Raw genomic sequence first — 27,542 nt, 5'->3', positions numbered from 1 at the left:
AAGATGACTGTGAATGGTGAGGCATGGTGGGACAAGGGTGAGGTCGAGCCGAAAAAAGGTCACCGAGGAAAGTACGTGACAAACATTGGCAAAAGTACAGGGAACCACAGCTGTTAGGCTTGTAGCTAGCACACTTGTCCATAGAACACTTGTGAATTTCATCATTCCTCTCTACGCTAACAATGTTCTTACAGACAAATCATACATAATACATATAGTTCATCTGTGTTCACGTTATATATATATATATATATATATATATATATATATATATATATATATATATATATATATATATATATATATATATATATTTATTTATTTATTTATATCTATTATTTTGCTTTGTCGCTGTCTCCCGCGTTATCGAGGTAGCGCAAGGAAACAGACGAAAGAATGGCCTAACCCACCTACATACACATGTATATACAATGTACACGTCCACACACGCATATATACATACCTATACATTTCATCGTATACATATATACACATACACACACATATACATATATACACATGTACACAATTCATACTTGCTGCCTTTACTCGTTCCTGTCACCACCCCGCCACACATGAAATTACACCCCCCCCCCCTCCCCCCGCACGCGCGTGAGGTAGCGCTAAGGCAAGACAACAAAGGCCACATTCGGTTCACACTCTCTCTAGCTGTCATGTATAATGCACCGAAACCACAGCTTCCTTTCCACATCCAGGCCCCACAAAACTATACCCTAGACGCTTCACGTGTCCTGGTTCAATCCATTGACAGCACGTCGACCCCGGTATACCACATCGTTTCAATTCACTCTATTCCTATTCCTATTTCTTATCATACTCAACCGCCGTCTCCCGAGTTAGCGAGGTAGCGCAAGGAAACAGACGAGGAATGGCCCAACCCATCCACATACACATGAATATACATAAACGCCCACACACGCATATATATACACGCATACATATATATATATATATATATATATATATATATATATATATATATATATATATATATGGTTATTATTATTATTATTAGTAGTAGTAGTATCATTGTTATACTTAATCGCCGTCTCTCGCGTTAGCGAGGTAGCGCAAGGAAACAGACTAGGAATGACCTAACCCACCCAAATACACATGTATATACATAAACGCCTACACACACACACACACACACACAAACCGCGAGGCAGCGCTAGAAAATGGCGTAGTTGAATACGAAAACGATAATTGGACCAACGTCAATTCGTATAAAGTGCGTAGGTAGGAGAGTAAATATATCATATTATGCAACAGACAGGGTTGATCTTCACAATAGCACAAACCAACTCTTAGGTGTTCAGGTTTTGTTTGATGAACTAAAGGAAACAGAGAAAATCATTTCGAATTAGAGCACTGATTCTTGCAGCCTTTTGGGCGTGTTCACTACATACTCCCAATATCAAACAACAGGAATATTTCAAAATCTCAGAAAAAAAACGACAAAAAAGGTGTACGAAGTTGGACCCACCACTCGTTTATAAGTCATAAATTACCATAGTACATGATTTACAATCCTGGTAAGAGCCTAATTAGTATAAACCTGATATAGAGTATATGATAGCTGGGTACAATGTATGCAGTTACTCCAAGCACATCTTAAATCTAAAAAAAAAGAAAAATCTATGACATGGTAACCGATCCAGTATAATCTATTTTCCAGCTGTGTTTATAAAATTCCTTTTAGTATTCAAAATAGCCTTGGTATGATGGCCCTGGTATAACGTTTACCATTTGGTAATAAGGTCATCATGCTGTCCTTTATAACCCCGAGATAATGGTAATAACTACGGTTACCCATTTTCATCCCAATAATGGGGTTTCCTGCCTCCACTTGCGACTGTAAAATCATGGTAAAGATTAAATATGTTATATCTGTAATAACCCCAATGTCGAATCTTGAAATTTCCGAATCAAAAACCCTTAATGACCACGATGTACAAATCTTAAATTCACATTTCAACAATTGTCACATGAAAATTCGGCAGTAATCGTCTTCATTAATTCAAAGTCAGGAATACAGATTTTTAAGATCTCACTCGATCATCTTTCGTGACAAAAAGAAAAAAAAAGAATGCCATGAAAAAACTATAACAATGAACGTCAAATATAGACTTTCACCACCAGAAGATATATATATATATATATATATATATATATATATATATATATATATATATATATATATATATATATATAAAATATATATATATATATATCTGAGATCATTATATCCCTTCAGTATTTAATAGACAATCTAAATATTAAATGGATAAATAAAATAAGCCCAGTTTGAATCTTCTTCAATAGAACGAAATGACAGAAACTGCTTGGTAAACAATGCAAGTCTATAAATGAAATTCCCCTCTTAGGTTTGTGTGGTGACATTACATCCTATAGCTATCTTAACATTGTTTCCCTCTATCTACTCCATTGGCGTAGGCTACTTACCAATATTTTCTCTTCCGCCTCTTTAAATCATCATCTCTTCGCATAGGACAGGGTGGAGGCGATGAGAGACGTCTTCTGTTTCAAAGAGTTTAGCCACACAGGATGTGCTTAAATGAACAAGTACACAACAAAACTAACGTGGCAACCACCACCACGTCGTTTCAGGTGTTGCCGGGAGATGTTACCGCAACACGTGTCACCCAAACCAGTTGACGCGTCATGCACACAGCGCCCACCAGCTCACCAGTACTCTCATTCACTGGTACTATTGATCCGGAGGGGGAAGAATAGCATAATGTACAGTCTTTTAAATAAGCAGTATATAAGTAAACTAATATAAGAGGGGGGAAAAAAGGTACTGAAAAGACAAAAAATATGGATTATTTTAGTTATGACTGCGCTGTTGCGTGTCCGTGTATGGCTGTATTTTTGTTGCTTAATGCACTCTATGCTTGAGCACTTGCTTGGGAGCTAATATTCTTTTCCTGCTGGGTGTTCTTTGTAGCGTGTACTGAGAGTTATATGTGCTTGTTCAGATGTCAGATATTCCGTCGAGTCCACGGGGAAATGAAACACGATAAATTCCCAAGTGCACTTTCGTGTGATAATCACATCATCAGAGGACATACATGAAAGAAATGTGAGTCAGATGATGCACAACAAAGAGACGCACCTACGCAACTAATGGCGTCCTGAAAAAAAAAAAAAATGGACATTCCTTGTGGACCTTTAAGAAAAGATTAATTTGAACTGTTTTCTTAGTAAGCATGTGATATCTAGTTTACAGTGTGAATACGTCGCTTAGAAAGCAAACCGAATTTATGTTCCCCATCAAGCAACATTCGGTATATGGTATCAGATACATATCAACCCTCTATAGCCCGCTAAATGCTCGAACGACCCAATTATCCATTGCACTTAGGGTCACCGAATGTTTATTACCAACAAGATCAAGATAAGTTTTTGAGAGTCTATTGAATTAGCAGCAAGGTTAAGACTAGGATTGAATAAAGTAAAACAAGATATTTGAGGACAGACTAAGGAAAACTATTCTCTTTACGGAAGCGAAAGTTCCATGGTGACTTATTAGAGCGAGTTAAGATACTCAAATAAAAGCATGAGAAAAGAAATAGATTCTTTCGTGAAAAAAAAAGATTACACGATTATTTTCCAGCTCATAGATTACTATTAACTAGGAGGACATGATGAAAAAAGTCAATAAGCTAGGAGGTCGTCTCGTCATAGACCAGTGCATCTACTGTTCTGTGTAGCAATTCACAGCGATCTTTCTGAGAGGGGAAGGGGTAGTTTGCTGAGGGTAGTCCAGTGGAAGTAGTCCGTGGGGGAGTAGTCCAGTGAGAATGGTCTTGAGGGGAGAAGTCCAGCAGGAGTGGGTTTGTGGGGAGTAGTCCAGCGTGAGTGGGCTTGTGGGGAGTAGTCCAGCGTGAGTGGGCTTGTGGGGAGTAGTCCAGCGTGAGTGGGCTTGTGGGGAGTAAACTTATAGCGAGTCGTTGGAAGACAGTAATACAGCGGGGAACAGTGTGTGATGAGCAGTATTCTCGTAGGGGGGGGAGTTCGTCATCATCCCCCCCCTTCCCAACACCAACGCGAGACCCGCCATCAGCGCAGGAACACCTCGGTCTTGACCATCCTGAGCACACTTTACCAAACTCAGTCACCAGCTTCTGCAGTTTCTCACATGAATTAGCCACCAGTGCTGTATCATCAGCAAACAACAAGTGACTCACTTCTCAAGCTCTCTCATCCATAACAGACGGCGTACTTGCCCTTCTTTCCAAAACTCTTGCATTCACCTCAGGTTCACGATAAAGACCACATACTCATAAAAGCACTTACGAAACCATGATCACCTATGAATCTATCAATGAATCTTAGAGGAAATTCAGAGGGACACAGCTAAGGCCTGGATTACATAAACTGACAGGTGGGGACAACAGTGAACAAGTGTACACCAGACCAGCAGGGTCAACGCGCATCTGGGGGTAAAAGGGTGTGCGTTAACCCAACCCCAAGGGAGGTGGCCTAGGAGACCACCAAACCTACAGAGCAAGCAGCTACTGGGGCCCCATCCTCAGGGGGTAATATTGAAGGTTTGCCACCCCTACCTATTCCTGGGAAAGGTATATATATATATATATATATATATATATATATATATATATATATATATATATATATATATATATATTCCTATGAGTCCACACGCGTATTTCTTTGACAATCGCATGTGTACCAAATGGCGTCCTAGCTTCGTCTCTTCGATGTATATCAACTGACTTATATTTCTCTCTTGTGTCTCCCCTGATGATGTGATTATTACACGAAAATGCACTAGGGAACTTATCGTGTTTCATTTTCCCCGTGGACTCATAGGAATAGAGAGACTGATAGATAGATAGATAGATAGATAGATAGATAGAGAGAGAGAGAGAGAGAGAGAGAGAGAGAGAGAGAGAGAGAGAGAGAGAGAGAGAGAGAGAGAGAGAGAGATAATCACGCTTACCCGTGATGATAGTATGGAAAAATTACGTAAAAAATGATTGAACTCCAATATATATATATATATATATATATATATATATATATATATATATATATATATATATATATATATGACCTTCCTCTGCTGCAGTATTAGATATGCACCTGTTACGAGCAAATCCAGGAGCCCGGAGCAACAATGATTCCTAAATATTCAGAGCAGATAGGAAACAGGAGCAACAGGAGACCTGTTGCTCCTGTAAAGAAGGTAACGGTTGAAGGAGCTCATTTCTTTTTCTCAATTCTTTTCCATTTCTCAGGAATGGTTACCCACGAATCTGTGACAATCGTCTTGTGAGATTATGTTTGTGTCTCTGACGGGATTTTCATTCGAGGATCATTGTTGTAATAATCTGTTTTACAACGTACTGAAAATTATCTGTTGGAAAAAAAAAAATTGAAGTGGAGTTATCACATATCAATTATTCTTTTCATTGTAACAACAATTGCCATAGCCATGTCTATCATATTTATGATTTATTGTCACTGCTTTTATTATTTCTTTACAGGTATGATGATCCAACTGTTTGAAGGATTGATATGTGCATTACTGTTATACAAACATATGACTGTCATCAGTACCACCACTTTAATCCCCTGGGCACGACAATACGATATCTGTGAACGACGCTGCGACCTTTGGGCATGAGGACCTGGCCTCATACCTGACCCCTAACTGGTCAGGTCAAGGCCACATCATCATACCCAAGGGTCAGTGGTGTTGTGGTCAATGATCGTACCTTCGCCTTACTCACAGATCACATTATTGCGTTCAAGGGTAATACCATCGCGCTCAAGAACTGTACTGCCGTGCTAATGAACTGCACCGCAGTGCTCATGAACTAAGCCACCGTGCTTAAGAACTGTACTGCCGTGCTCATGAACTGTACCGTCGCGCTCAAGAACTGTACCGCCGTGCTCAAGAACTGTACCGCCGTGCTCAAGAACTGTACCGCCGTGCTCAAGAACTGTACTGACGCACTCATGAACTGTACTGCCGTGTTCATGAACTGTACTGCCGCACTCATGAACTGTACTGCCGTGCTCATGAACTGTACCGCCGTGCTCAAGAACTGTACTGCCACCGTGCTCAAGAACTGTACCGTCGTGCTCATGAACTGTACCGTCGCGCTCGAGTAGTTAAATGGGATACAGTCGCGCGCTAAAATCGTAGGGGAACCCACCTGATCGAAGCTGTTGCGACGGGTAGAGCATCAGAGGACCTGCTTACGAATAACCAGGCGCATCCTAAGCACTCACTCCCCAAGGCGTGTGTCCCAGGACTCTTGCCAGCGACTCCCCGCAGTCTTGGAATCTTTCGTGAAATCGGTATGTGTTCATCACAGTTCGTTCCATCACCCACGCTCTGTTCACATTTACCTGGAAGTATTCAATCTCTTACATAATAAACGACATCCTAGTTCTTTTGCACTCTAAGTTCTCGGGGAGAGAGAGAGAGAGAGAGAGAGAGAGAGAGAGAGAGAGAGAGAGAGAGAGAGAGAGAGAGAGAGAGAGACCTCAGGTGACCGCTTGGGGGGGGACTCCAGGATGTGAAAAATGAATATTCCTCCACTGTTGCAGTTTCCCATCTTCATCGGAGTAGTTTGGGTTAGGTTAAACTATGGCACATTACCTATGGTGTCAAATAGATTGAGTCAGGGTGAAGAGTTCTTTGTTCCTCGTGTTCCTCGTATGTCTTACTTCTCATCTGCGTGTTATAGAAGGGAGAAGGGAGGAGGGAGTCTTAAAAACAAAACTCCCCCTCCCTCCCTCCCTATATTTCAATTTCCAAAATACGAAACAGTATCAAATATTTGCCAATGATCACCGATTCTTTGCAGCAAATAAATTTCGATCTTTTTAACCAACAAAATCTCACTTGTTTTTATATCTGTTTTAAGAAAACATGATGGTTATGTGAATGAGAGAGTCTAGTAGACAATGAACGTCTCAAGGATAATTGTTGCAAAGATGTATAGTCCACAGCTGAAAGGGTACGGTTGGCTTACAAGGGATACGAGTCGATAAGTTTTTTCTTTTTTTTGCTCATCTATCTCACATAATGACCAGATTTACAATGCATCGTATCTCCCAGCATCTTCAACCTCACTGAAACAGAATATATTGAGATCATTTACAAAATTCTTCTGATTATTTTAAGCAGAATTGAGCGAAACATGGAAATCCAGGTAGAGAAAAATAAAGATAAGCTTGACTGCGTTGCGTCACAACGAAACTATAAATGATTATGTACAGTAAGTGTAATCAAGTCAACTGCATTGTTCTGTTAAGGTACTTTTTGTTTTCACTCGCTCACAAACAGAGGGTTATGTAGGGAAATTATCCGTTGGGAGGGGGGGTGGTTGGGGAAGGAAATGGGGGGGGGGAATGGGGGGAATTCCCTGTGACTGCACCCCCCCCCCCCCCCTTCAGCCAGTGTCAACCGGATGGTGACTCAGGGTGTCCCCACTCCAGTCTATCCCAGCAGAAAGAAGCGCTCCGTCAGAAGGGGACTTTGCTAGACGATGACATAGGTCTTGATCAGACGTAACACCAGCTTCATCACTGTCCCACTGAGTGTTGGACATTCAACCATTGTACGGCAAGTTTCCGGGGTTTTCCACGCCACACCACACCAGCTGAGTTTTTGACAACTGTCTACGCGAGAACCTTCTGCCGTACGAGCGTCTGACGCGACCTGCCTTATCCGGCTACTCTGTTTTCGTTAACAGACCCCTTGACGTGTGATCCAATAGATGTGCTAGCACGGTAGCCCGTTGTTTTAGGAGATATGACGGAGCAGCAGGACTGCGGGACCAAAACCGAACTTGGAATGCATCCTTCGGTACACACACACACACACACACACCCTCAGTTCTGTAAACCCGCTTTCGATTACTGAACCTAAGAGACCAGGCCTAACTCCTATTTGTGTGTGGGTAGGAGTAACTCAGGAATGCACTACAGATATTGAAATTCCAACTACCGTTGGTTAAGGTAATACGTCAAAGCTGTTGAGTTGTGACACAAAAGATGACATACTGAAGTAAAAAGGAAAGTTATCATTATGTACTTATTCGTATATAAATTCCTTACCTTTTCAGTCGACGCCTCGACACTACGACTCTCGGATTTGGTAGCCAGACCATCATACCTAAAAGGTCATTACCGTCGTGTCGAAATACATGTTGAGGAATTCTAAAAGATTGCTCTTCCAGTTGGTCGGAGAACGTAGGACTCTATGGTGGCAACACAGCAGCCATGAGTGTCCGCACGGTGGTTGGTGAGGCGCGGACGTGGGTTGAAGGTCATTTGGTTGTTGCTGATAATAGAAGAACTAATAAAGTGGTGCATTATAGATGATTAGTACTGGTAATGTCAAGAACATGAGTACTGATAAGAGATTAAAATAGTGAATAACAACCGGGAATCACCAGCTTAAATACGCCCCATTATCTGTGCTCATTCAAATCACATAATTTGTGGCGCCTTTTAAATGAGCACAGATAATGAGGCGTATTTAAGCTGGTGAACACTGGTTGGTTAAGTGGACATAGGTCTATGGACTGTCAGGGTCATGAAGGCTGTCAACAACATTTTGTAACCAATTGCAAAATCATGAACACGTTTTCAGGATTTCATGATGACACACACACACACACACAAATATATATATATATATATATATATATATATATATATATATATATATATATATATATATATACATATATATATATATATATATATATATATATATATATATATATATATATATATATATATATTCCTATGAGTCCACGGGGAAAATGAAACGCGATAAGTTCCCAAGTGCACTTTCGTGTAATAATCACATCATCAAGGGAGACACAAGAGAGAAATATAAGCCAGTTGATATACATCGAAGAGACAAAGCTAGGACGCCACTTGGTACACTTGCGATTGTCCAAGACATACAACGAGCGTTCATAAACTTATCGTTTTACAAATTCTATCAACAATAAAGTTATCTTTCCTCACTCATTCTCTCCATGTGACCAAACTATTTCAAAACACCCTCTTCTGCTCTCTCAACCACACTGTTTTTATTACCACACATCTCTCTTACTCTTTCATTACTTACTCGATCAAATTACCTCACACCACATATTGTCCTCAAACATCTCATTTCCGGTACATCCACCCTCCTCCGCACAACTCTTATCTATAGCCCACGCCTCGCAACCATATAACATTGTTGGAACCACTATTCCTTCAAACATGCCCATTTTGCTTTCCAAGATAACGTTCTCGAGTTCCACACATTTTTCAGTGTTCCCAGAACTTTCGCCCTCTCCCCCACCCTGATTCACTTCTGTTTCCATGGAATATATATATATATATATATATATATATATATATATATATATATATATATATGATTACCGCGAGGAAAATTAAACATAAATTTCCAGGTGTACTTCCGTGCAAATGATCACATCGTCAGGGGAGATACACGAATGAGATAGAAGACTTAGAAAAGTCAGTTTATATACGAAGAAGAGGAGGAGCTAAGACGCCATGGTAAACAAGTGTTTCCGGTTGGTGGTGTTCGGGTTTGGCACCGCGACTGTCATGAAATCGTATTATGTGGACAGGACTGGGCACTGTTATCATTTTCTTCCGTGCATTTATGTTCTCACCGATTCATTCATTTCCATTCCAGCATAAATTTCCTATATCTACTAAGCTGTCTTCGCTTCGTAGGCAAACTGCACATCTTAATTCGAAGGCAATCTAAAATCACACTGAACACTGTATTGTACCTTAGGTTCGAACTATTTTGGGAAGGCCACAGAACCCAGGTCCTAACTTAGATCCATCTTGGTCCGATACTTTTATGCTATTACTCTAAATGAAAGCAGTTCAGTGTGGGTGAAGTAAATCTGACCTCTGCCTTGGTTTGGCTATTTCGGCTTTTGGCTTACCAACTGCCAGGGACCAATCGAAATATATTGAACCCCGAGCCTGTATGAATTTATGTATCTGTGGTCTAGAAGTAAACTGTCCGCCTACCACTCTTCATGGCCTGCGCTCGGCTTGCATGTGGGCAATTGTAAACTATCTATTTTGATTCATATGTGAGCATTACATTTTCTTACATACCTTCTTTAGGTGTTTAATATAATTCTAAGACCTCACGCCCTCAGTGAAATATTTCTTGTCGACTGTAATAGCATATCAGGTATGTGCCATTATATTCATATCGACAATCTTATACTATATCTATCCTAAACGTCTTATTCATCCACGTTAAATGTTTAACAGCATAATAACATTTACAGACGACAGATAAACATGCCACAATTTCAAATGAAATATGAGCCCTAAAATACTTTAGTCAGCCCTGACAGGCTTTGGCATCGCGTGACGTCATGGAGCAAGAACGGGAATATTGGCGTCCTTGCCATACGTAACATTACAATCTACCCCAATATATTTAAGCTTAGGTTACAATGCCGATAGCTTACGCAGGAGAAGAAAAAAATCTTATTGTTCTATTGTCTGAGTCAGGCTCTACTATCTGATTCTGGGTTAGCTTTCTCTTTTGAGCGATAAATGTACGTTTTTAGCGGTTGGGTACGTTAAATAATTTCTGAATCGGTAACTCTAACATCAGCATCTGTAAAGAGTACAGATGCAAACAGTAGTGTCTTTTTCGCCTCGTAACTGATAAGTTAAACATTGCCTGACTTCATAATTGACGAAAACAAATTCCTTGTATACACTGCATAAAACCACAGAAGACATGAGGTAAGGAATTATCCCTGCAACTCTCACAGGCAGGAGCATTCATGTACTTAGTTTCAAATTGAAATGACATAACTAGATTTAATGAAGAATGTTTCTAACTGAAATAATGCTAGTTTTAGTGAAGAATGTTTCTAAGTGAAGAAGTGATGCTAGTTTTAGTGAAGAATGTTTCTAAATGAAATTATGCTAGTTTTAGTGAAGAATGTTTCTAATTGAAAGTATGCTAGTTTTAGAAGAATGTTTCTAATTGAAATTATGCTAGTTTTAGTGTAGAATGTGTTGTTGTCATTATCATTTTTAGGAAAGGATTGTTGGTGGCATGTAAAAGGTTTACAGAGCTACTTTTGATGGAGTGCTGTCAAACTTCATGCTACTGGTGGTTGTCATTAGAAACGCACACAGAGGTATGCAAACAGTAACAGACCACTGGGTCCTTTTGAGACTATTTGTCGTTCTAGAGATATGAAACAAAGAGCTTTGCTTGGAGGGGGGAAATAAAAAATAAGAAAACATGACTTTAGGAGAAACGCATTTAAGCTTACATAACTAAGGAGAGGCAAATTACTTGTAGTCATGGACTACAGTTGTCAAGTCTATTTATGTACGTATCTATGGTGACCCTTTCAGTTACTATTTGTTATTAGTATATTCCACTTTTCAACATTTCTGTTGGAGAAGTAATTTGCCAGACATGAAGGAAAACATTTTTCTACGAGTCTGAATCCATTACTAAATGTGAAATTAGACTAATCTGGCCATGAATATCTAAAGCTGTTTAGATTGATTGTTTTTGTTGAAACCAGTAACCAAACTCGTGCGTATAGCTTTTTCTAAGTCTGGTTAAGCTCTTGTGACTCCCTATCAAATGTAGTATAACCCTCCCTCTAGGATCCTGGACAACTTGGCACAGGAGCAGCGAACATGGTATGCATTACCTATGTAGAGGGAATGTACTTGTCTAATGTTTGCCACGGACACTGTTCTCCCATTGTACTCTGTCTATGCTTAGGCATACCTATCTCCAGGGCTACCAGACAAACAAAGAGATCCGTTACATTCGTGGAGAGTAATTTCGTGAGTGACTTGAGACATGCGGACAAAGTGAGGAAGTATACAACTAGTCAATAGGAGCAAGCGAGAGCTGCCGTGAACGCATGAGAGATGCCAACCGCTGAAAGAGATTAGAATATGACCAGAATGCATCACGTATGAAAACTTGGATGAGGAAGAAAATTAGTGCACATACGTAATGGATAATGAGTCGAACAAACGTGGCATTTACGCTTAGGTAATTGGGGATGCATGAGCTGTGGCAATCAATGCCTATAAACGAAAGATAGGAAAGTAGGTAGCTTAATCACAGTATAAAATGCGTGATGCCATTTACTGATTTTCCAAAAAAAGCGCGACTCGTTCACAATGCCAGATACTTCCATATGCGGATTGTTGCTAAATACGTCAAGATAATTCAATCAAATGGCCCGCACGACTACATACATGAGAAGGTGTACATACATGTTGATATTCGTATCTGCTGTGTTCTATGTCAAGAGATACTCATCTTTACCTGTTTCATCTTTTTATTATAACAATGAAACATAATTGTTACATTTCACTCATATTTCAATGTATCTTAATCTTACCTATATATTTTTTTTACCTGAAATCAGGTATAAGTTTCAAACTTGTCCATATTTTGATAAATCTTTCCACTACATTGACACAGCTGTTTATCATTTATTCTCTATACAATGGGAAAAATAACTAAAGGATGTTAATTGCTTGGCTGCACGTAACCAGTAGTAGGACCAGGTTTTGGGCACCAGCCAAACAGTCCAACAGCCACGAAATTTAGGACGCGCCATCCGCCTCCACACCACCAGTTACTCTATCATAAAACGCCCAAGATTTCTGCAATATTCGACATACTCTACTATTACGACACACACATTCTTCAAACTATCATCAGAGTTTCACTTAAATACACGCCACGCCCTCATCTCCTACCACGATCACATACCTGCTTATTTGTTGTTTTTTCTCTAGCCCTCGGTCAATGAATGGCACACCTTTTGTTTAAAAATGGCCGGCCTCTCTGTCCCTCCACCAGCGCCACCCATACCAACGTGCGCCAAATATGAATTACTGGCTCACGCTCATTATACATAAACAATAAGAATAACAAATGTTTAATCAGATTACAATCACAGCACATATACTAAACAGAATGAGAACAATGCTAAATAAATATATTTACAAAAATCATAGAAACTAAGCAACACAAAAATATATTTACAAAAATCATAGAAGTCAAACAGAAAATTCATATATTTACCAAAATCCTGGAAACCTGCAACATTAAAGAAATAGCAAATCTTAAGTAAACAGCATTGCAATAAGTCTTTGCATCCTGCATTGCATTAACCAAGTAAAACGTGGACTCTACGTAGAAAAGCAATGTCCATGGTTGACTTTTTCATGCAGTTGCGATTTTCAAAAAGCTCTCTCGGTTGTTTATCACAATCTGGTGCTCTTTACCCTAATTTCAGGAGGTGAGATTTCCAGTCTGCTTTTGGCTAAGATGCGATTTTCTTTGACTATGGAGGCCCACTACGATATACACGGGTAAAGGTGGCAAACAAGGATTTCACAGCTTGTGATGGATCTATAGTATCAACCCTCTCATTGGAAGTCGTTTTCTCCTCCTAGGACACCCGTGATTGAATTTCTCATTATTGTAAATCTGTCGTAACGGTTAAATGAATGGAGTAAATATAGATAGATACATTTAATTCTTACCTCCTTCCTCTGGTCAGTTTAATAGTAATTTGTTTAAACCTAAGGGAGTATGCAGAAAACAAAATTCTAGGTTTGTCTACGGTTGAGAGCCCCTAGTCTAAGAAAACATATAAACCAAAGTTCAAGAATTGTATCATCATGGAGAAAGAATGAGAATGAAACCTTAATAATGCTCTGTGGTAATTGTAAAACTATTCGGCTGGAACCCTGTTCAGTTGTTCATACAGTCGTGTTACTGTAAAAGGAAGTATTTTATCTGTATCTTTAGTGAAACTCTTGTGGACTAATTTCCATGGGGTGTAAATACTCCTGCTTCGGTTGTTTCATATGATATTGGATTTAATGGCTATCGCCAGCAGAATGATCATGAAGCCAAGTTGTCCCATACGACACAAACGTACATCTTCAATAATGCATTATCTGTTTCAGATCATATTATATGACGTCAAGGCGTGTTGAGTACGGCGCTACTTGGGGTCATCTTGCTCATTATATGTACCGTCTTGTACTTTGGGTAAGTTGGCTAAGGTGTTGGAGTGTACGAGTCTGTAGATAATTGACTTTCTACCTGTACGTATGTGTATTAATATGTACATGTCTCTAGGTTAAGATTTCACAGTTATGAACAGTTCATAAAAGTCATTAAGCTAAAATGACTACAATCTCTCATATATGAATCAAACCGGCAACTTATGTAGGTGTTTGTTTATGCCTAGCATACTTTTAAGGCAAGAAGTTGCCATATTCTGCGACTGAATGTCTTTTTATGTTCATATTTAGAAAACGGTAATGAAGTATTACTCTATAAGTGGGACACTTCGATATAATGTCCTAGAGCCGAGGAGAAAATCAGCAATTCCGTTTGGGTAGATCACATACTGCCACTAACTTTTGTGAATGAATTCTACTTTAACATTCAGCCTGACTGTTCAAACTTATAAACATTATTATTCTAACATTAGTAAATGAATCAAGTAATATCGTATATTTTTTGATTGATTCAAATTTAGAAGTCGATGTTCCTGACTAATTTCGGCTTAATGGTTACAATGTTTATCTAATTCGGAGACAAATTCACTTTAAATCATGCATTTCGCCGTTTCTATCTGACCAGCCTTGTACTTCCTTGTAATTCATATATATACTATAAATATCCATATCTAATTAAGGGTTAACTTTTGTAAGTGTTAAGACATTAAATTTCAGAACCTGTGAGTGATACCTAATCCAATGACGTAATTCTTGAATCTTTTTTTTTTTATCAGTGTACTTTCACCCGTTTTTTCCTCTTTCAGAGGATGGTCAGCTCCGGCTCACGTGGGTGAACTCCGTTACAGCCGTAAGGAAGTATTAATTATGCCAGATTACTGAACCAAATCTAAAGAAGTATGAATGTATGTCGTGATTGCGTGCATTGCTGTAGAATCATCCTAAATGTCCGTGGACGGTGTCATAGATTTCCGATTGGGTGTTAAGGTTCACGGATACAGTGATCCTGACAGTCGATATATATGGCCTACAACCCAAGGTTCACGGATACAGTGATCCTGACAGGCGATATATATGGCCTACAACCCAAGGTTCACGGATACAGTGATCCTGACAGGCGATATATATGGCATACAGCCCAAATAATCAAAAGACCAATAACATTTTACTTGTTATAATAGGGATAACTGGGATTTCTTTTTCAAGCAAGTTTGATCACCTTACGAGCATTCACTACGTAAAAATTACATATTGGGATTTAGTACATCATCATGATGATAGAATGCCCTACTCTAATGAAATGTCGAGAAAGAAAAAAAAAGCTTAGGAGGTTAGACGGTGATGTAAAGTAAAAAAGAAAATGCCAGATAGAAACTAGATAAAGACTTCCCATTCATTAGCTTGTTCTGCCCCCTTCTCTGTTCCTTCTTATGGAAAATTAACAGTAAGAGGAGAGGATTTCCAAACCCCGCTCCCTCCCCTTTTAGTCGCCTCTACGACACGCAGGGAAAACTTGGGAAGTATTCTTTCTCCCCTATCCCCAAGGATAACACACACACACACACACACACACACACACACATATATATATATATATATATATATATATATATATATATATATATATATATATATATATATATCCCACATAATTTCAAGACGTTTGACGATCAACTTCTAGCGTTCAACTCCTCTATCTGAAAACTGACCTGCAGTCTTCCCATTCGTGTCTAATACTAACTTGCGTTAGCTGACCTCCTCATCCATCTCCCCCTGCCCTTGCTGGGTAGTGACCTCAAGCTGCCCTACACCGCACGGGATCCCAACATTCCTCAAATCCCTTTCTGCACCTGGTTTGTGACCTGAGTTTTGTCAAGGTCACTACTCTTCTCGCTCCAAAAGGAGTCCTTCATCCATCACCCTGATCCCGTGTGCAGTGCAGCCGTGAAGCTGCAGGGGCGCCAAGAAACCGGCCCTATAACTAAATAAAGTAATGAAATAATAATTGAATAAATGAGATAATAATAATGATAACCACAACATCAACAATAGCAACAACAACAAAAACAACAATAATAATAATGATAATAATAATAATAATAATGATAATAATAATAATAATGATAATGATAATAATAATAATAATAATAATAATAATAATAATAATAATAATAATAATTTTACTGGCATTTAAAGAAGGTGTCTACTTTCCAATCTACAGGTAAGTAAATTATCATATTGTACGTGCAATCATTTGATCTGTAATCAGCATCTGTTTGTACTGTACGGGGAGGGAATCATGTCCCCCCCCCCCCCCCACATCTCTTGCACTTTCCAATTATTCAACATTTCAAACATCTGCATGGTCTCCACATTCATGATTTCACCATTCAATAGATTTCATTTGTCCACTACTCTTACGCTGTATAATTACTCCATAACATTTCTTCTTCATTATCTTTCTGCACATCACGTTTTAGTCGCTCTATTCTTTCATCTCTCAAAGAAGTGTTCACTGTTGATATCCTAAAACTTCGCTTAATAACTTAAAGGCTGTGACCACGTCACCCCCTTGCTCTTTTGTCCTCCATGGTGGACAAATTCAAAGCCTCTAACCTTTCCCTGTAAGTTAACTCATAATTCTGGCATTATCTTTGTTGCTCTTCTTGTCCACTTAACGTTTGTCTTTCTATGAACAGGATTATATCTGTTACCAGTCGACATCTTTGTTTATAATGACATGATAACATGTAGAACTGTTGCTGCTTACGTCCTTATCATTAACATGTTAACCGTAACGTCCTTGTGTTAAAATGTACTAATTTGGATCTAAAGTCCAGAGGAGGCTGCCCGGGGAAGAGTGTCATACGACGTGTCCTGTGGTGGGACTGGAGAGCATCAGCCAGTACAGAGCCTACATCAGTACCATCGAGACTAACTGTACCTCCCTGGTGAGTCTATCTGTCCCTAACTGTACCTCCCTAGTGAGTCTATCTGTACCTCCCTGGTGAGTCTATCTGTCCCCAACTGTACCACCCTAGTGAGTCTATCTGTACCTCCCTGGTGAGTCTATCTGTACCTCCCTGGTGAGTATATATGTACTTCCCTGGTGAGTCTATATATACGTCCTTGGTGAGTCTACATAGTTGGGAAACAGACCCTGAGATAGATAACATCAAAGTACAGAGACTGAAACGATGTCGAGGCATGCATTGTGTTGATGATGGAATAAGCACTGACACCACCTTTAAAACAGAATGGTGAGTGGAGATCATAGACGGGCATGGAAAGAGGGGCTAGTGAGAGGATCATAAGACAATTGGGTCTTAGAAGTAACATGCTCAGCTGTGACTAACACATTTTGATCCGCTGTTGACACATCCCGCCTGACATGTTACCAAAACATCCTAAACTGCTACAAACACACTAATTTGTTACCAGCACCTAATTTGCTACTAATTAGCTGTAATTTGTTCCCAACACATCCTAATCTGCTACGAACTCGCTATGATTTGTTCCCAACACATCCTAACCTGTTACTGACACATTCAAATGTATTACCGACATACCCAAAATCTCTTACTAACGTATCTTAGTTTGTAATTAACGCACCTTAATCACTGCACAAACTGTTGTTAACACACCCTGATCAGTTCCTGACACATGCTAACCTGTTATAAACATAAAGTGTGGTGACTCGCACAACTTCGTTATGAACACATCCACAAGTGTTACCAGTGTCTTTTCATCTAGCGGCAATTCGGTGGTCATCCACCCGCACCTTCTCACGGCCGGAAGTACGTGTGCTTGGACGAAAGGTTCAACATCAAGCCTGACGACTGTCACGTCATCTCCTTCGGCGTCAACCACGAGTGGTCCTTCGAGGACGATGTTGCCAAGTTCGGCTGTAAGGTGAGAGAAGTGAGGCTCGGGTCGGGTTTCTAATGTGAGGCAGATGTCTTGAGAATGGTGTGATGGTTGAGTGAGGGAGTTGATATGGACAGGTGTTGAAAGCGATAGGCGATGGAGCTCTTTGGGTGTTGACTACGTCAGGTGGTGGAAAGCCTTATGGTTGTCGAGTGAAAGAAATGACGCAGGCCTGGGAGTCAAAGGCCCAAAGGCCATTGTGTTCAAAAATGTCACATCGACCTGCTCGAGTTTTTTTGAGAATATAAAATTCGTTATTGCAAAAGCATCATTACTCTTCCAGGGGCTGAGTAACAATAAATTTTTTTGGTTCTTGAAGTTTCACGTTTTTTTTTTTTTCTTTGGCACACCAACAACAGTTAGGGGCTTTGAGATTGCAAACACCGTTCTCCATAAATAGTCACGTCTCATATCTTGAATGTTCCGAAGCCCTAGACAGCCACATACATTAAGCAGGGAACTCCATATGTGTATACAAGTGTTTGGTAACACCCGCAGGTGGATAGATCATACAGCTGTCCACAACCATTCTAGGTGTACGCTTTCGACCCTACCATGGGAGTGAAAGATCATAAGCGATCTGCCAATATCCAGTTTTACGCCACCGGCATCGGGAACTACAAGGGACTGATGAAGATTGGCTCGGGACTGCGGAAGGTAAGTTAAATGCAGTTAGGTATTAAACTATCAGATCAGGCGGTTATCAAGATGACACCCAGAAACCTGAAACTAGTTTTGCATGATAAGTTCTCCCACCGTCCCCGCAACTCCAAGAATGTGTATGACTTTTCAACTTTGTTAGGGAAATGAAATATTCTGATTTTATCGATAGAGCAAAATGTAGATGAATATTACTGTGAAGTGGTCTGAGAGAGAGAGAGAGAGAGAGAGAGAGAGAGAGAGAGAGAGAGAGAGAGAGAGAGAGAGAGAGAGAGAGAAGTACAGTCACTGTCATGAGATACGTTATGTGTTTAGGGGTTCCCAGTGTCCTTCCTAAGGTGAATTCCCTTTTGTATTTTTCCCCTTAACTGGATCACTCACGGTCGCCTGATATGGATCGTTAATCCAGTTCTTCCGAAAGTGGATCACTAAGTGTGTTCTTCAGGTGATTTCACACATAACACACACTGTCCTCCCTCAGCCTGGGTCCCTTTCACTGTTCTTCTTCAGGTGGATCGCTACGAGAACTTGGTTAACCAGCTTGGTCTGGCTGGTCGGGTGATCGACTGCGTGAAGATTGACGTGGAACTGTCGGAAGTGTACTTTCTGCAAGACGTGGTGTTCAACTCGCCACACCTCCTCAGAAAGATCAAACAGATCGCGATGGAGGTCCACCATGGCGGCGGCGGTAAGTTATTGCAGGTTTGATCGAGGATCTACGTCCTCAGAAAAGAAGGGGGTATTTCCACAAGACTGGACTACAGTTCAACGCATCTTGGAGCATTTCTGGGTTTAACTTTACCACCGTTAACTAATCGAAATGAGTGAAATCAGAGTTGTGTACAGTTTTTCTTCCCCGTTCTGATTGGTAACTTGTTTTCAGAATTCTTAACAAATACTCTGAAATCGAAATGAACATTTCTTCCAGTTCACTTAGGGAATCCAGTTGTCCTAAAACCTTATGCTTGAAAGGACTTAGCGGTGGGGCAGCAAATAACTTCATTTAGATGACAAACGTTTACATAAATCTCTCTTGCATTCCAGATGTCCCAAAAAACATGAAAGTACCAAAGGCATGTGCTCCCAGATAATACATTACTATTCACAATTAATCTTCACGTCCCAAAGATATATTTTTGTAAAACATATATAATCGACTCACTCCCATGTAAGGAACACGTTTTTAATATCTGTTCAGTGTTATAGTTCAGTATTGCTACAAGTTCTTGATTAATTCATTTTCATCAGTTGAAGTACTGCTACGCTTGAGCAGTAATATGATTAGATTTATCTATCTAGCCATTACTGTATTCTCGAACTTTTAATTGTATATTAAATATGAAAGAGTACCAACGTTATCTAAAGACAGTTCTTTTGTTGCAGTAGACCTCAACCCCAAGAGCCTTTTCCTGGTGTACTGGCCGTACTTCATGATCCTCAGATGTCATGGCTTCAGGATCATCGCCAGCCGCAGTGGCAACAACGAGCGTACACAGGAAATAGTGTGGGCCAGAGAAGAACAATGGTAGTGCAATGAGCTGTACCCTGTCTCGGATGGCAATCCATATTTTTCGTTGTCCAGTAGCCTAGCCAGAAATGCTTTGTGGTAGACGCGACTGGGAGACAGTGCGCGACACTATCAGCTGACCTCACGATGAAATATCCTATTTTCGGCCTGTCTGATTCCATCTTTGGTAGAGTATATAACATCAATACTCGGAGAAGCTGTTGATTTGTGGCCTAGCTAAAAGTAAAACCCGAAGAAACGGATATGAACTTGACTGCCCTGTTGTGAAAAGGTTGTGCATGAGTGTTTATATATATATATATATATATATATATATATATATATATATATATATATATATATATATAAACGGCGTTTCTCGTTAGCCAAGTATAACTAAGAACAGACGAAGAAAGGTGCATTCGCTCACATTCATTCAGTATGTCATGTACAGTACACCGAAACCACAGCTCTCTATCCACATCCAGGCCCCACACCTTTCCAGTTTCCTTCGGGCGCTTCACATGCCCTGGTTCAGTCCTTTAACAGCACGCCGCCACCTGTATATCACATCGTTCCAATCAATTCTACCTCAAGCACATCTTTTACTCTTCTGTAATGTTCAGATCCAAATTACTCAAGATATTTTTCACTCCATCATTCCAACTTCAGTACGGTCTCCCTGTTTTCCTTTTCCCTTCCACTTCTGACACATATATTCTCTTTGTCAACCCCTCCTCACTCCTCTCCATATGTCCAAACAATTTCAGCACACCCTCCTTCACTTTCTCAACCACAATTCTTTTTTACTGTATACTCATGTATCAAATCTTAGTTCTTAGAAGGGAAATAAATATTTCATTCCTATTTAAAATATTAGCATTTATAGCATAACATTAATCAACCATGATGAAAAAACAACAAATGGCAACTTGAAAGTAACGGAAGTTTACTTTTGTGTGCGTGTGTGTGTATGTGATTACCCATTTGTTGTTAAGGGTCAGCGGATTATTGTACTCGAGAATCATTTGCATGCTTGTTTAACCACCAGTTGTTCAGTTTAGTAACTCATCAGCCTTACCAGGGAGAGTTTTGTTACTGCTGTGTTTACTGATGTTTTTCTATGCAAGTAAAGCAACGATAGTTATTATCAAACTCTGGAAACAAGGTGGACATCTGTTTGTCACTTTCTTTATGTGCAAAGCTAGTTCAAAACTGTTACAGTTGTAATGCAGGCACCTCACCATATTGTGAAATGGGGGGGCTTATCTTTAAATAAAATTTTTAAATCCTGTCGGTAACTTCATTACACCATACACAATGCACGGGTGACCTTCACCGTTCACCACACACGTGTATCAACGAAAAGACCAGGAAAATTAATCTATATGTACAAACGGTATTTAGTAACTTATTCCTCTCTAAGGTAACTGAATATTTTTTGTTCCCGTGTGAGGAAGCTGTTTGTGTGCTCCCACCTCTAGCTAAACCACGCAATACTCGGCAAGTTGCTGCGTCACTTGATTACTGTGTGGCCGTTGGCAACTTAAGGATGGGTCGTTTAGACAATTGATTCTTTCCCTACAACTCGAAGTTTTGGAACTCTCTACCCTCTCATGTAGTATTTCTTAATAACTATGAACAAGCACATTTCAAAAGAGGTTTTCCAGTTTCTCCAAAGTTCGTAAATGCTTTTCATCGCCTCTTCTTTAACTTTCATTAATCTTTGCGTATATGCATTAAGGCCAGGCCTCATTGTTGAGTTTTGTCCATGACTAGAGCCTCCAGCTTTAAAAAAAAAAAAAGTCATGTTTCAATACTGGTTCATTGTTAATATATAGATTAAAATTTAGGTTTCATTTCACCAAAGGTACAGACAACACAGCCATAAGAGCAACAAATGCATGAAAGAGAAACAGGTAACTCACTATTGGCGCCAAGGCCTCACTAAATGTTCGAGTCGAGTCAGATATACAGGGAGACTTACCAAGTGCAGAAGACTTACGCTACAGAGAGAGAGAGAGAGAGAGAGAGAGAGAGAGAGAGAGAGAGAGAGAGAGAGAGAGAGAGAGAGAGGAAAACGAAACCTAACCAGAGGTGTAGGTGTAGAGGGCCTACGTAACTTAACGATCACCAAAAGAACAAACACGTCCGTCCACCAGATATTAAGGAGGCTCTCCAGAGGTACAGACACTCAAACGAAGCATAGGAGACTCGCAAGACAGCCTATAGGAAACAACGACGTTACAATGGACTCCACAGGCAAACAGAGGTCTCATCAAAGACATCAGAAGTGCAAGCGTCCCTCCAGTTATAAAAATCTCGCCGAAAACTTTGAAAAGATTCGCTTTAAAGACATGGGGAGAAATTTCATCATATGAACTGCAAGACTCCTTTAAAGTTTAGAAATAACAATATAATAATAATAATAATAATAATAATAATAATAATAATAATGAATAATAGTAATAATAATAAAGTTACAAGTTCTCCCAAAGGCACACAACACTCATTAAAGAGAAGAGGCTTCAATAAGCGCCAGCTCTGCCAACAATCCCACCAGAGACGGAGCAAGGCCCCGGTTTGCATGTATTTGGGGTGGTTGGCATGTTGTGCCTTCGTAACCTAAGTCTAAATAGCTACCATTTCCAACGTGTACAAAAGTAAAGAACGGCTAACTGAATTTGAGCATCCATTTGGCTGAAAATATACAGATAAGGATATATAAAATTAGGGGATCTTAATGAAAATAACTAGTTCATTAATTACCAACGAGAGGGGTTGGATACTGCTACGTTTTGGATAAGCACATGAGTGAGGTATATCTACAAGGTACAGCGAGTTTTACAGAGCAAATTCTATGAGTTATACATTTAGTGGTGATTAAATGAACATTAAATGAAGTTGAATATTGGTTGAACTGCAGTAACATTATGTTGACATACATTATATATTTGATGGTAACCAATTTAGTGATAAATATTTTCAAGCTGGTTGCGTTGTAGTAGTACAGTAGTTGACATACACGTAACTATGGGGAACTAAGCTGTGTGTGTGTGTGTGTGTGTGTGTGTATTCCCGAGTCCCGACCGCCACGACGATTTTTCCAACATACTGAACCTCATTTTTACTGCTGAATGCGCTATTTCCTCAGACCACAATCTCATCTACCTCTTGAATGAACACTAAATTTTTCTCCCCATATTCATGGTTCAATTGCACTTATTCTAATGTTTGTCGCTTTACGGTACACAGTCTTCTATCCTATCAACTCTAAAGATAAAAAATGCACGTACGGTAACAACCACTCACGCTGTGACGGAATTACGCCGAAAATCCTAACGTTTCACTTATTTTCAATAATAATTTGCACTACTACACTATCTTACCGTAATTTGAAGTATATAGCTGGTTCTTCTGGATATACATATTGTACGAAACTAAAAGAAAAAAAAAAAAATAGGCCTTCCAGCCCTTCACACAACACCACAAGCGATCACATGGAACTACAGTGGACCACTGCGATTGCTCATGCCCGTAGCCAGCGACCCTGGTGGTAGGGTGGGTAAAACTCTCAAATTGAACAAATGAATATCGGCATCGTATGGCATACCATTGCATACCGAACACAGTGGAATGAAAATATAGTTAATAACTTTGTGTTAACTATGGAAGGGGATCGATTTTGAACTTTCATGATTTACAAACACATACATCCTGTTAGAGTTTGTCGTAACTAATATGATAAGAAATTGAATGATATTCTACCTTAACAAAAGAGTTTGAATAAGTATAGACTAAATAACATCCATGAAACAAACATAATTCAACTGTTTTCGGTTAACTTTTATCATAAATTTCAGGATCCAATTCATGAAAGGGTCCTGGAACTAATTCAGGACTCTTTTTGTTAAGAGCTCCTGCAACTCCCAAGGTGCGATACTTCCAGCAGCAAGAAAATGCTGGATTCCCTTACACTTGGGGATTCACTGACCTTAGATAAGCTTTGATAACTTATATATCAACCATTTCAATCAGGAAATCGTTATTATAAAACCATTTTCTATGTTACATTGGAGTATATCAATTCCTCTACTGCTACACCGCCCCCCCCCCCCAAAAAAAAAGTTATAACAAATAGATAAAATGGAAATTACAATGTTCAAATCACATGAATGAAAGTAAAAGCTAACAAAAATACAGAACAACTTTTGCTCTGTTAATATGTAAACGGGTGGAAAACTAGAATGAGTCAATGAATTAGATTACAGTTCACTAAATGCCAGTTTTGAAGCATCAAGTGGCCTGATGAGATTAAAATCAAGTACACTGAAGTCAAATGCCTGACAACAATGAAGCAACAGACGAGAATTCATTGTGGTCTACAAACTGACAAAAGCGAATCCGAATTACGTACTGCTGGATATGGAAGGGGAATCTGATCTCTCCATTTATTTTGCTATGTAAGAACAGGACTGAACATTAACAAAAACAGATCTTAATTTGCCTACCTAAAAAGTTTGTAATAAAAAAATAATCACAGGAAGAAAATGCAATAATAAGAATATGATTGCAAACAGCTGTAGGCATGATGAACCAAAGACGCTGGCGAAGACGTGACACTAAGTTTACCTGCAAACAAACAAGATACGCAAGTTAGATTGAGACAAGAGGAAGTATGATGACCGCCAGAGATCTTATACGCTACTGCCGACAGAGGGTTTTGACCCTCGTCCAAAGAAGAGGGAGACGAGCGTAATACACTACATCATTAACATTACATGTAAGGATACATGACACATAATGTGATACATAAAAATACATAACAAAGGCTTCCACAAAACCCTATTAGTACACGAAGCTATGAAGGAACATAATTAAAACATTATGGTTAGGATAAGCAGAGATACAATTCGATATAAAAAGACCAAAGAAAAAGGTGGTAGAAAATAAACAAAATCCTATGGATCAGCTAGCGTTGTTGACTGTGATGTATTCATAAGCAGCCTAGTGTCGATCTTAATTTCGACTCCTGGTTGCGGCACTAGGTCCACTCTCAACCCGTCTGTTCATCCTCCCATTGCGGTTGGTGGATGATTTTGGTACTTCGCTTTGACTGGGGCACATACCCTGTGATCTTGCTTTTGACGTTGTCTCAGCAAATAGCAAAAAAAAAAAAAAAAAAGTGCTCGCTCTATACCTAAAGACGATATACTCGATAGTACCTTGATATCAAATCTATCGAAAGCAAGATAAAATACTAAAACTCTGATATGAAAATTGTACAGAATATGGAAAAGAAGGAAAACTAATTCAAGTACTGCTCGAAAAACTTCCCAAGCTCTACATATTTGGACTAAAGAGTTGATCTTCCTCTTAAGCTCATTGTCTTCCCATATTCTCTCCATTAGCCATTAGCGTCTGTTTGTAGCCCTTTACACCGCTGGCAGAGGGTATAGGTACACCCAGTGACGAGTACACCGTTGGTAGAGGGTATAGGTACACCCAGTGACGAGTACACCGTTGGCAGAGGGTATAGGTACACCCAGTGAAGAGTAGCTATACTATTGAAGCACTAGGTTACCATGCCACCTCCCTAGCCCATACCACTTCCCGCCAACGTCCAGCGTCTCGGGACTGGATCAGCTTGAACCCTTGACATTTGAGCAGCATGAAGTAGGGCCAGAAGACCTGCTGTCTACTAGTCTGGCTGAGATCACCTAAAAAAAAAAAAAATAAAGTAAAAAAATTGAATTAAAAATATATAAATAGAATACAAAACCCAACGAGCAACCATAAAAATAGATAAAATCTTATAAGTACTTACATTTATGCACTACTTTTGAATAAGAAATATGCTCATGAATTCCTTAAATATCTATTTTTTTCCTAAGAGAAAATTGACTTAGTTGTACCATACACACGTAGCTGAATACATTTAAGTACTATATGTCATTTTCATCTAAACATTTGGGTACAACAGTGATTACCTACCTTTGAAATGGTCATCATGTACTTCCATGGCGATCTGTTTAATTTTCTTGAGGACGTGTGGAGAGTTGAGCAACATATCTTGCAGGAAGTCCACCTCCGACAGCTCCACGTCCAACTTCACAACATCGATCTCTTTCCCAGCCAGACCCGCCTGGTTCACCAGATTCTCAAAACGATCCACCTGGAGGGGGGGGGGAGGGGGAAATGTTAAGGAACCCAACTGAGGATAGTGTAATGGATTTAACTTAGGAAAAATATCTAAGAAATGGCTAAAAAGTGAAAAAGATGACCTCCCTCTGGCGAATGACGGACGAGATCCACCTCAGGAAAAACAATAACAGTGGTCCACCAAGAATAAAATTGATCCATTAGAACACCTATGGTAGAACACTCTAGGGATACTCTGAGAGTAAAGATAAATAATCCATCTTAGAATGCAAAAATAATTTTGATATGCAAATCATGGAATAATTTTCATGATAAAAGAATAAGCTGATATGGAAAGACATGCCAATTACATTAGGATCAACTTGCTACAATAAACAATGAATCACTTAAAGTGGTTAGTTGTAAGGCAATTAGCATGTCATTTCATATCAGCTTGTTCTTTATATTGAAAACTATTCCATTAATTTTTCAAGGGTGAAAATGATCATTGTTTCTAATGTGAATCATTCATACTTTGCTCTTAGAATGGAACCATTAGTCATACTGCTAAAACTATATATATATATATATATATATATATATATATATATATATATATATATATATATATATATATATATATATATACATGTATATGAGTGGATGGGCTATTCTTCGTCTATTTCCTGGCGCTACCTCGCTGACGCGGGAAACGGCGATCACGTATAATAAATAATATATATATATATATATATATATATATATATATATATATATATATATATCATACAAACCTCCAACAGCCAAGATCGAACCCGGGAACTCTGTGCAACAGGCGGTAGCGCTCCCGCCTGTTGCACAGGGGTCCTGGGTTCGATCCTGGCTCTTGAAGGTTTGTACGTTCTATGAAGATGCGCGTTCATATGCACTTTGTTCATATATATATATATATATATATATATATATATATATATATATATATATATATATATTATACTTTGTCGCTGTCTCCCGCGTTTGCGAGGTAGCGCAAGGAAACAGACGAAAGAAATGGCCCAACCCACCCCCATACACATGTACATACATACGTCCACACACGCAAATATACATACCTACACAGCTTTCCATGGTTTACCCCAGACGCTTCACATGCCTTGATTCAATCCACTGACAGCAC

At 39.3% G+C, this 27,542-nt stretch overlaps 2 protein-coding genes across 7 annotated transcripts in view; one reads left to right on the top strand and one right to left on the bottom strand.

Annotated features, from left to right (window-relative positions):
- Positions 1–3: 3 nt before the first annotated feature.
- Positions 4–22,294, top strand: LOC139760694 (probable methyltransferase-like protein 24). The gene is made up of 8 exons (XM_071684261.1): positions 4–16; positions 14,092–14,155; positions 14,937–14,980; positions 16,966–17,081; positions 17,884–18,042; positions 18,592–18,714; positions 19,228–19,405; positions 20,101–22,294. The coding sequence occupies exons 1-8, from the start codon at positions 4–6 to the stop codon at positions 20,244–20,246; spliced, it is 843 nt and encodes a 280-aa protein (XP_071540362.1). The 3' UTR covers positions 20,247–22,294.
- A 2,367-nt stretch (positions 22,295–24,661) lies between these two features.
- The window catches only part of LOC139760584 (uncharacterized), a 16,270-nt gene continuing 13,389 nt past the window's right edge, over positions 24,662–27,542 (bottom strand). For all 6 annotated transcript variants that reach the window (XM_071683943.1, XM_071683944.1, XM_071683942.1 and 3 more), the window contains 2 exons: positions 26,219–26,399; positions 24,662–25,944 (listed from right to left, as the gene is read on the bottom strand). In XM_071683943.1, the coding sequence (XP_071540044.1) occupies positions 25,805–25,944; positions 26,219–26,399 (321 nt within the window). In that variant the 3' untranslated portion in view covers positions 24,662–25,804. The remainder of the gene's footprint in view (positions 25,945–26,218; positions 26,400–27,542) is intronic.

Source organism: Panulirus ornatus, chromosome 37 (assembly GCF_036320965.1).
Source record: "Panulirus ornatus isolate Po-2019 chromosome 37, ASM3632096v1, whole genome shotgun sequence".
Lineage (NCBI taxonomy): Eukaryota > Metazoa > Arthropoda > Malacostraca > Decapoda > Palinuridae > Panulirus > Panulirus ornatus.
Note: the sequence above shows the minus strand (reverse complement) of the source record. Positions and strands in the feature narration are given on the sequence as shown.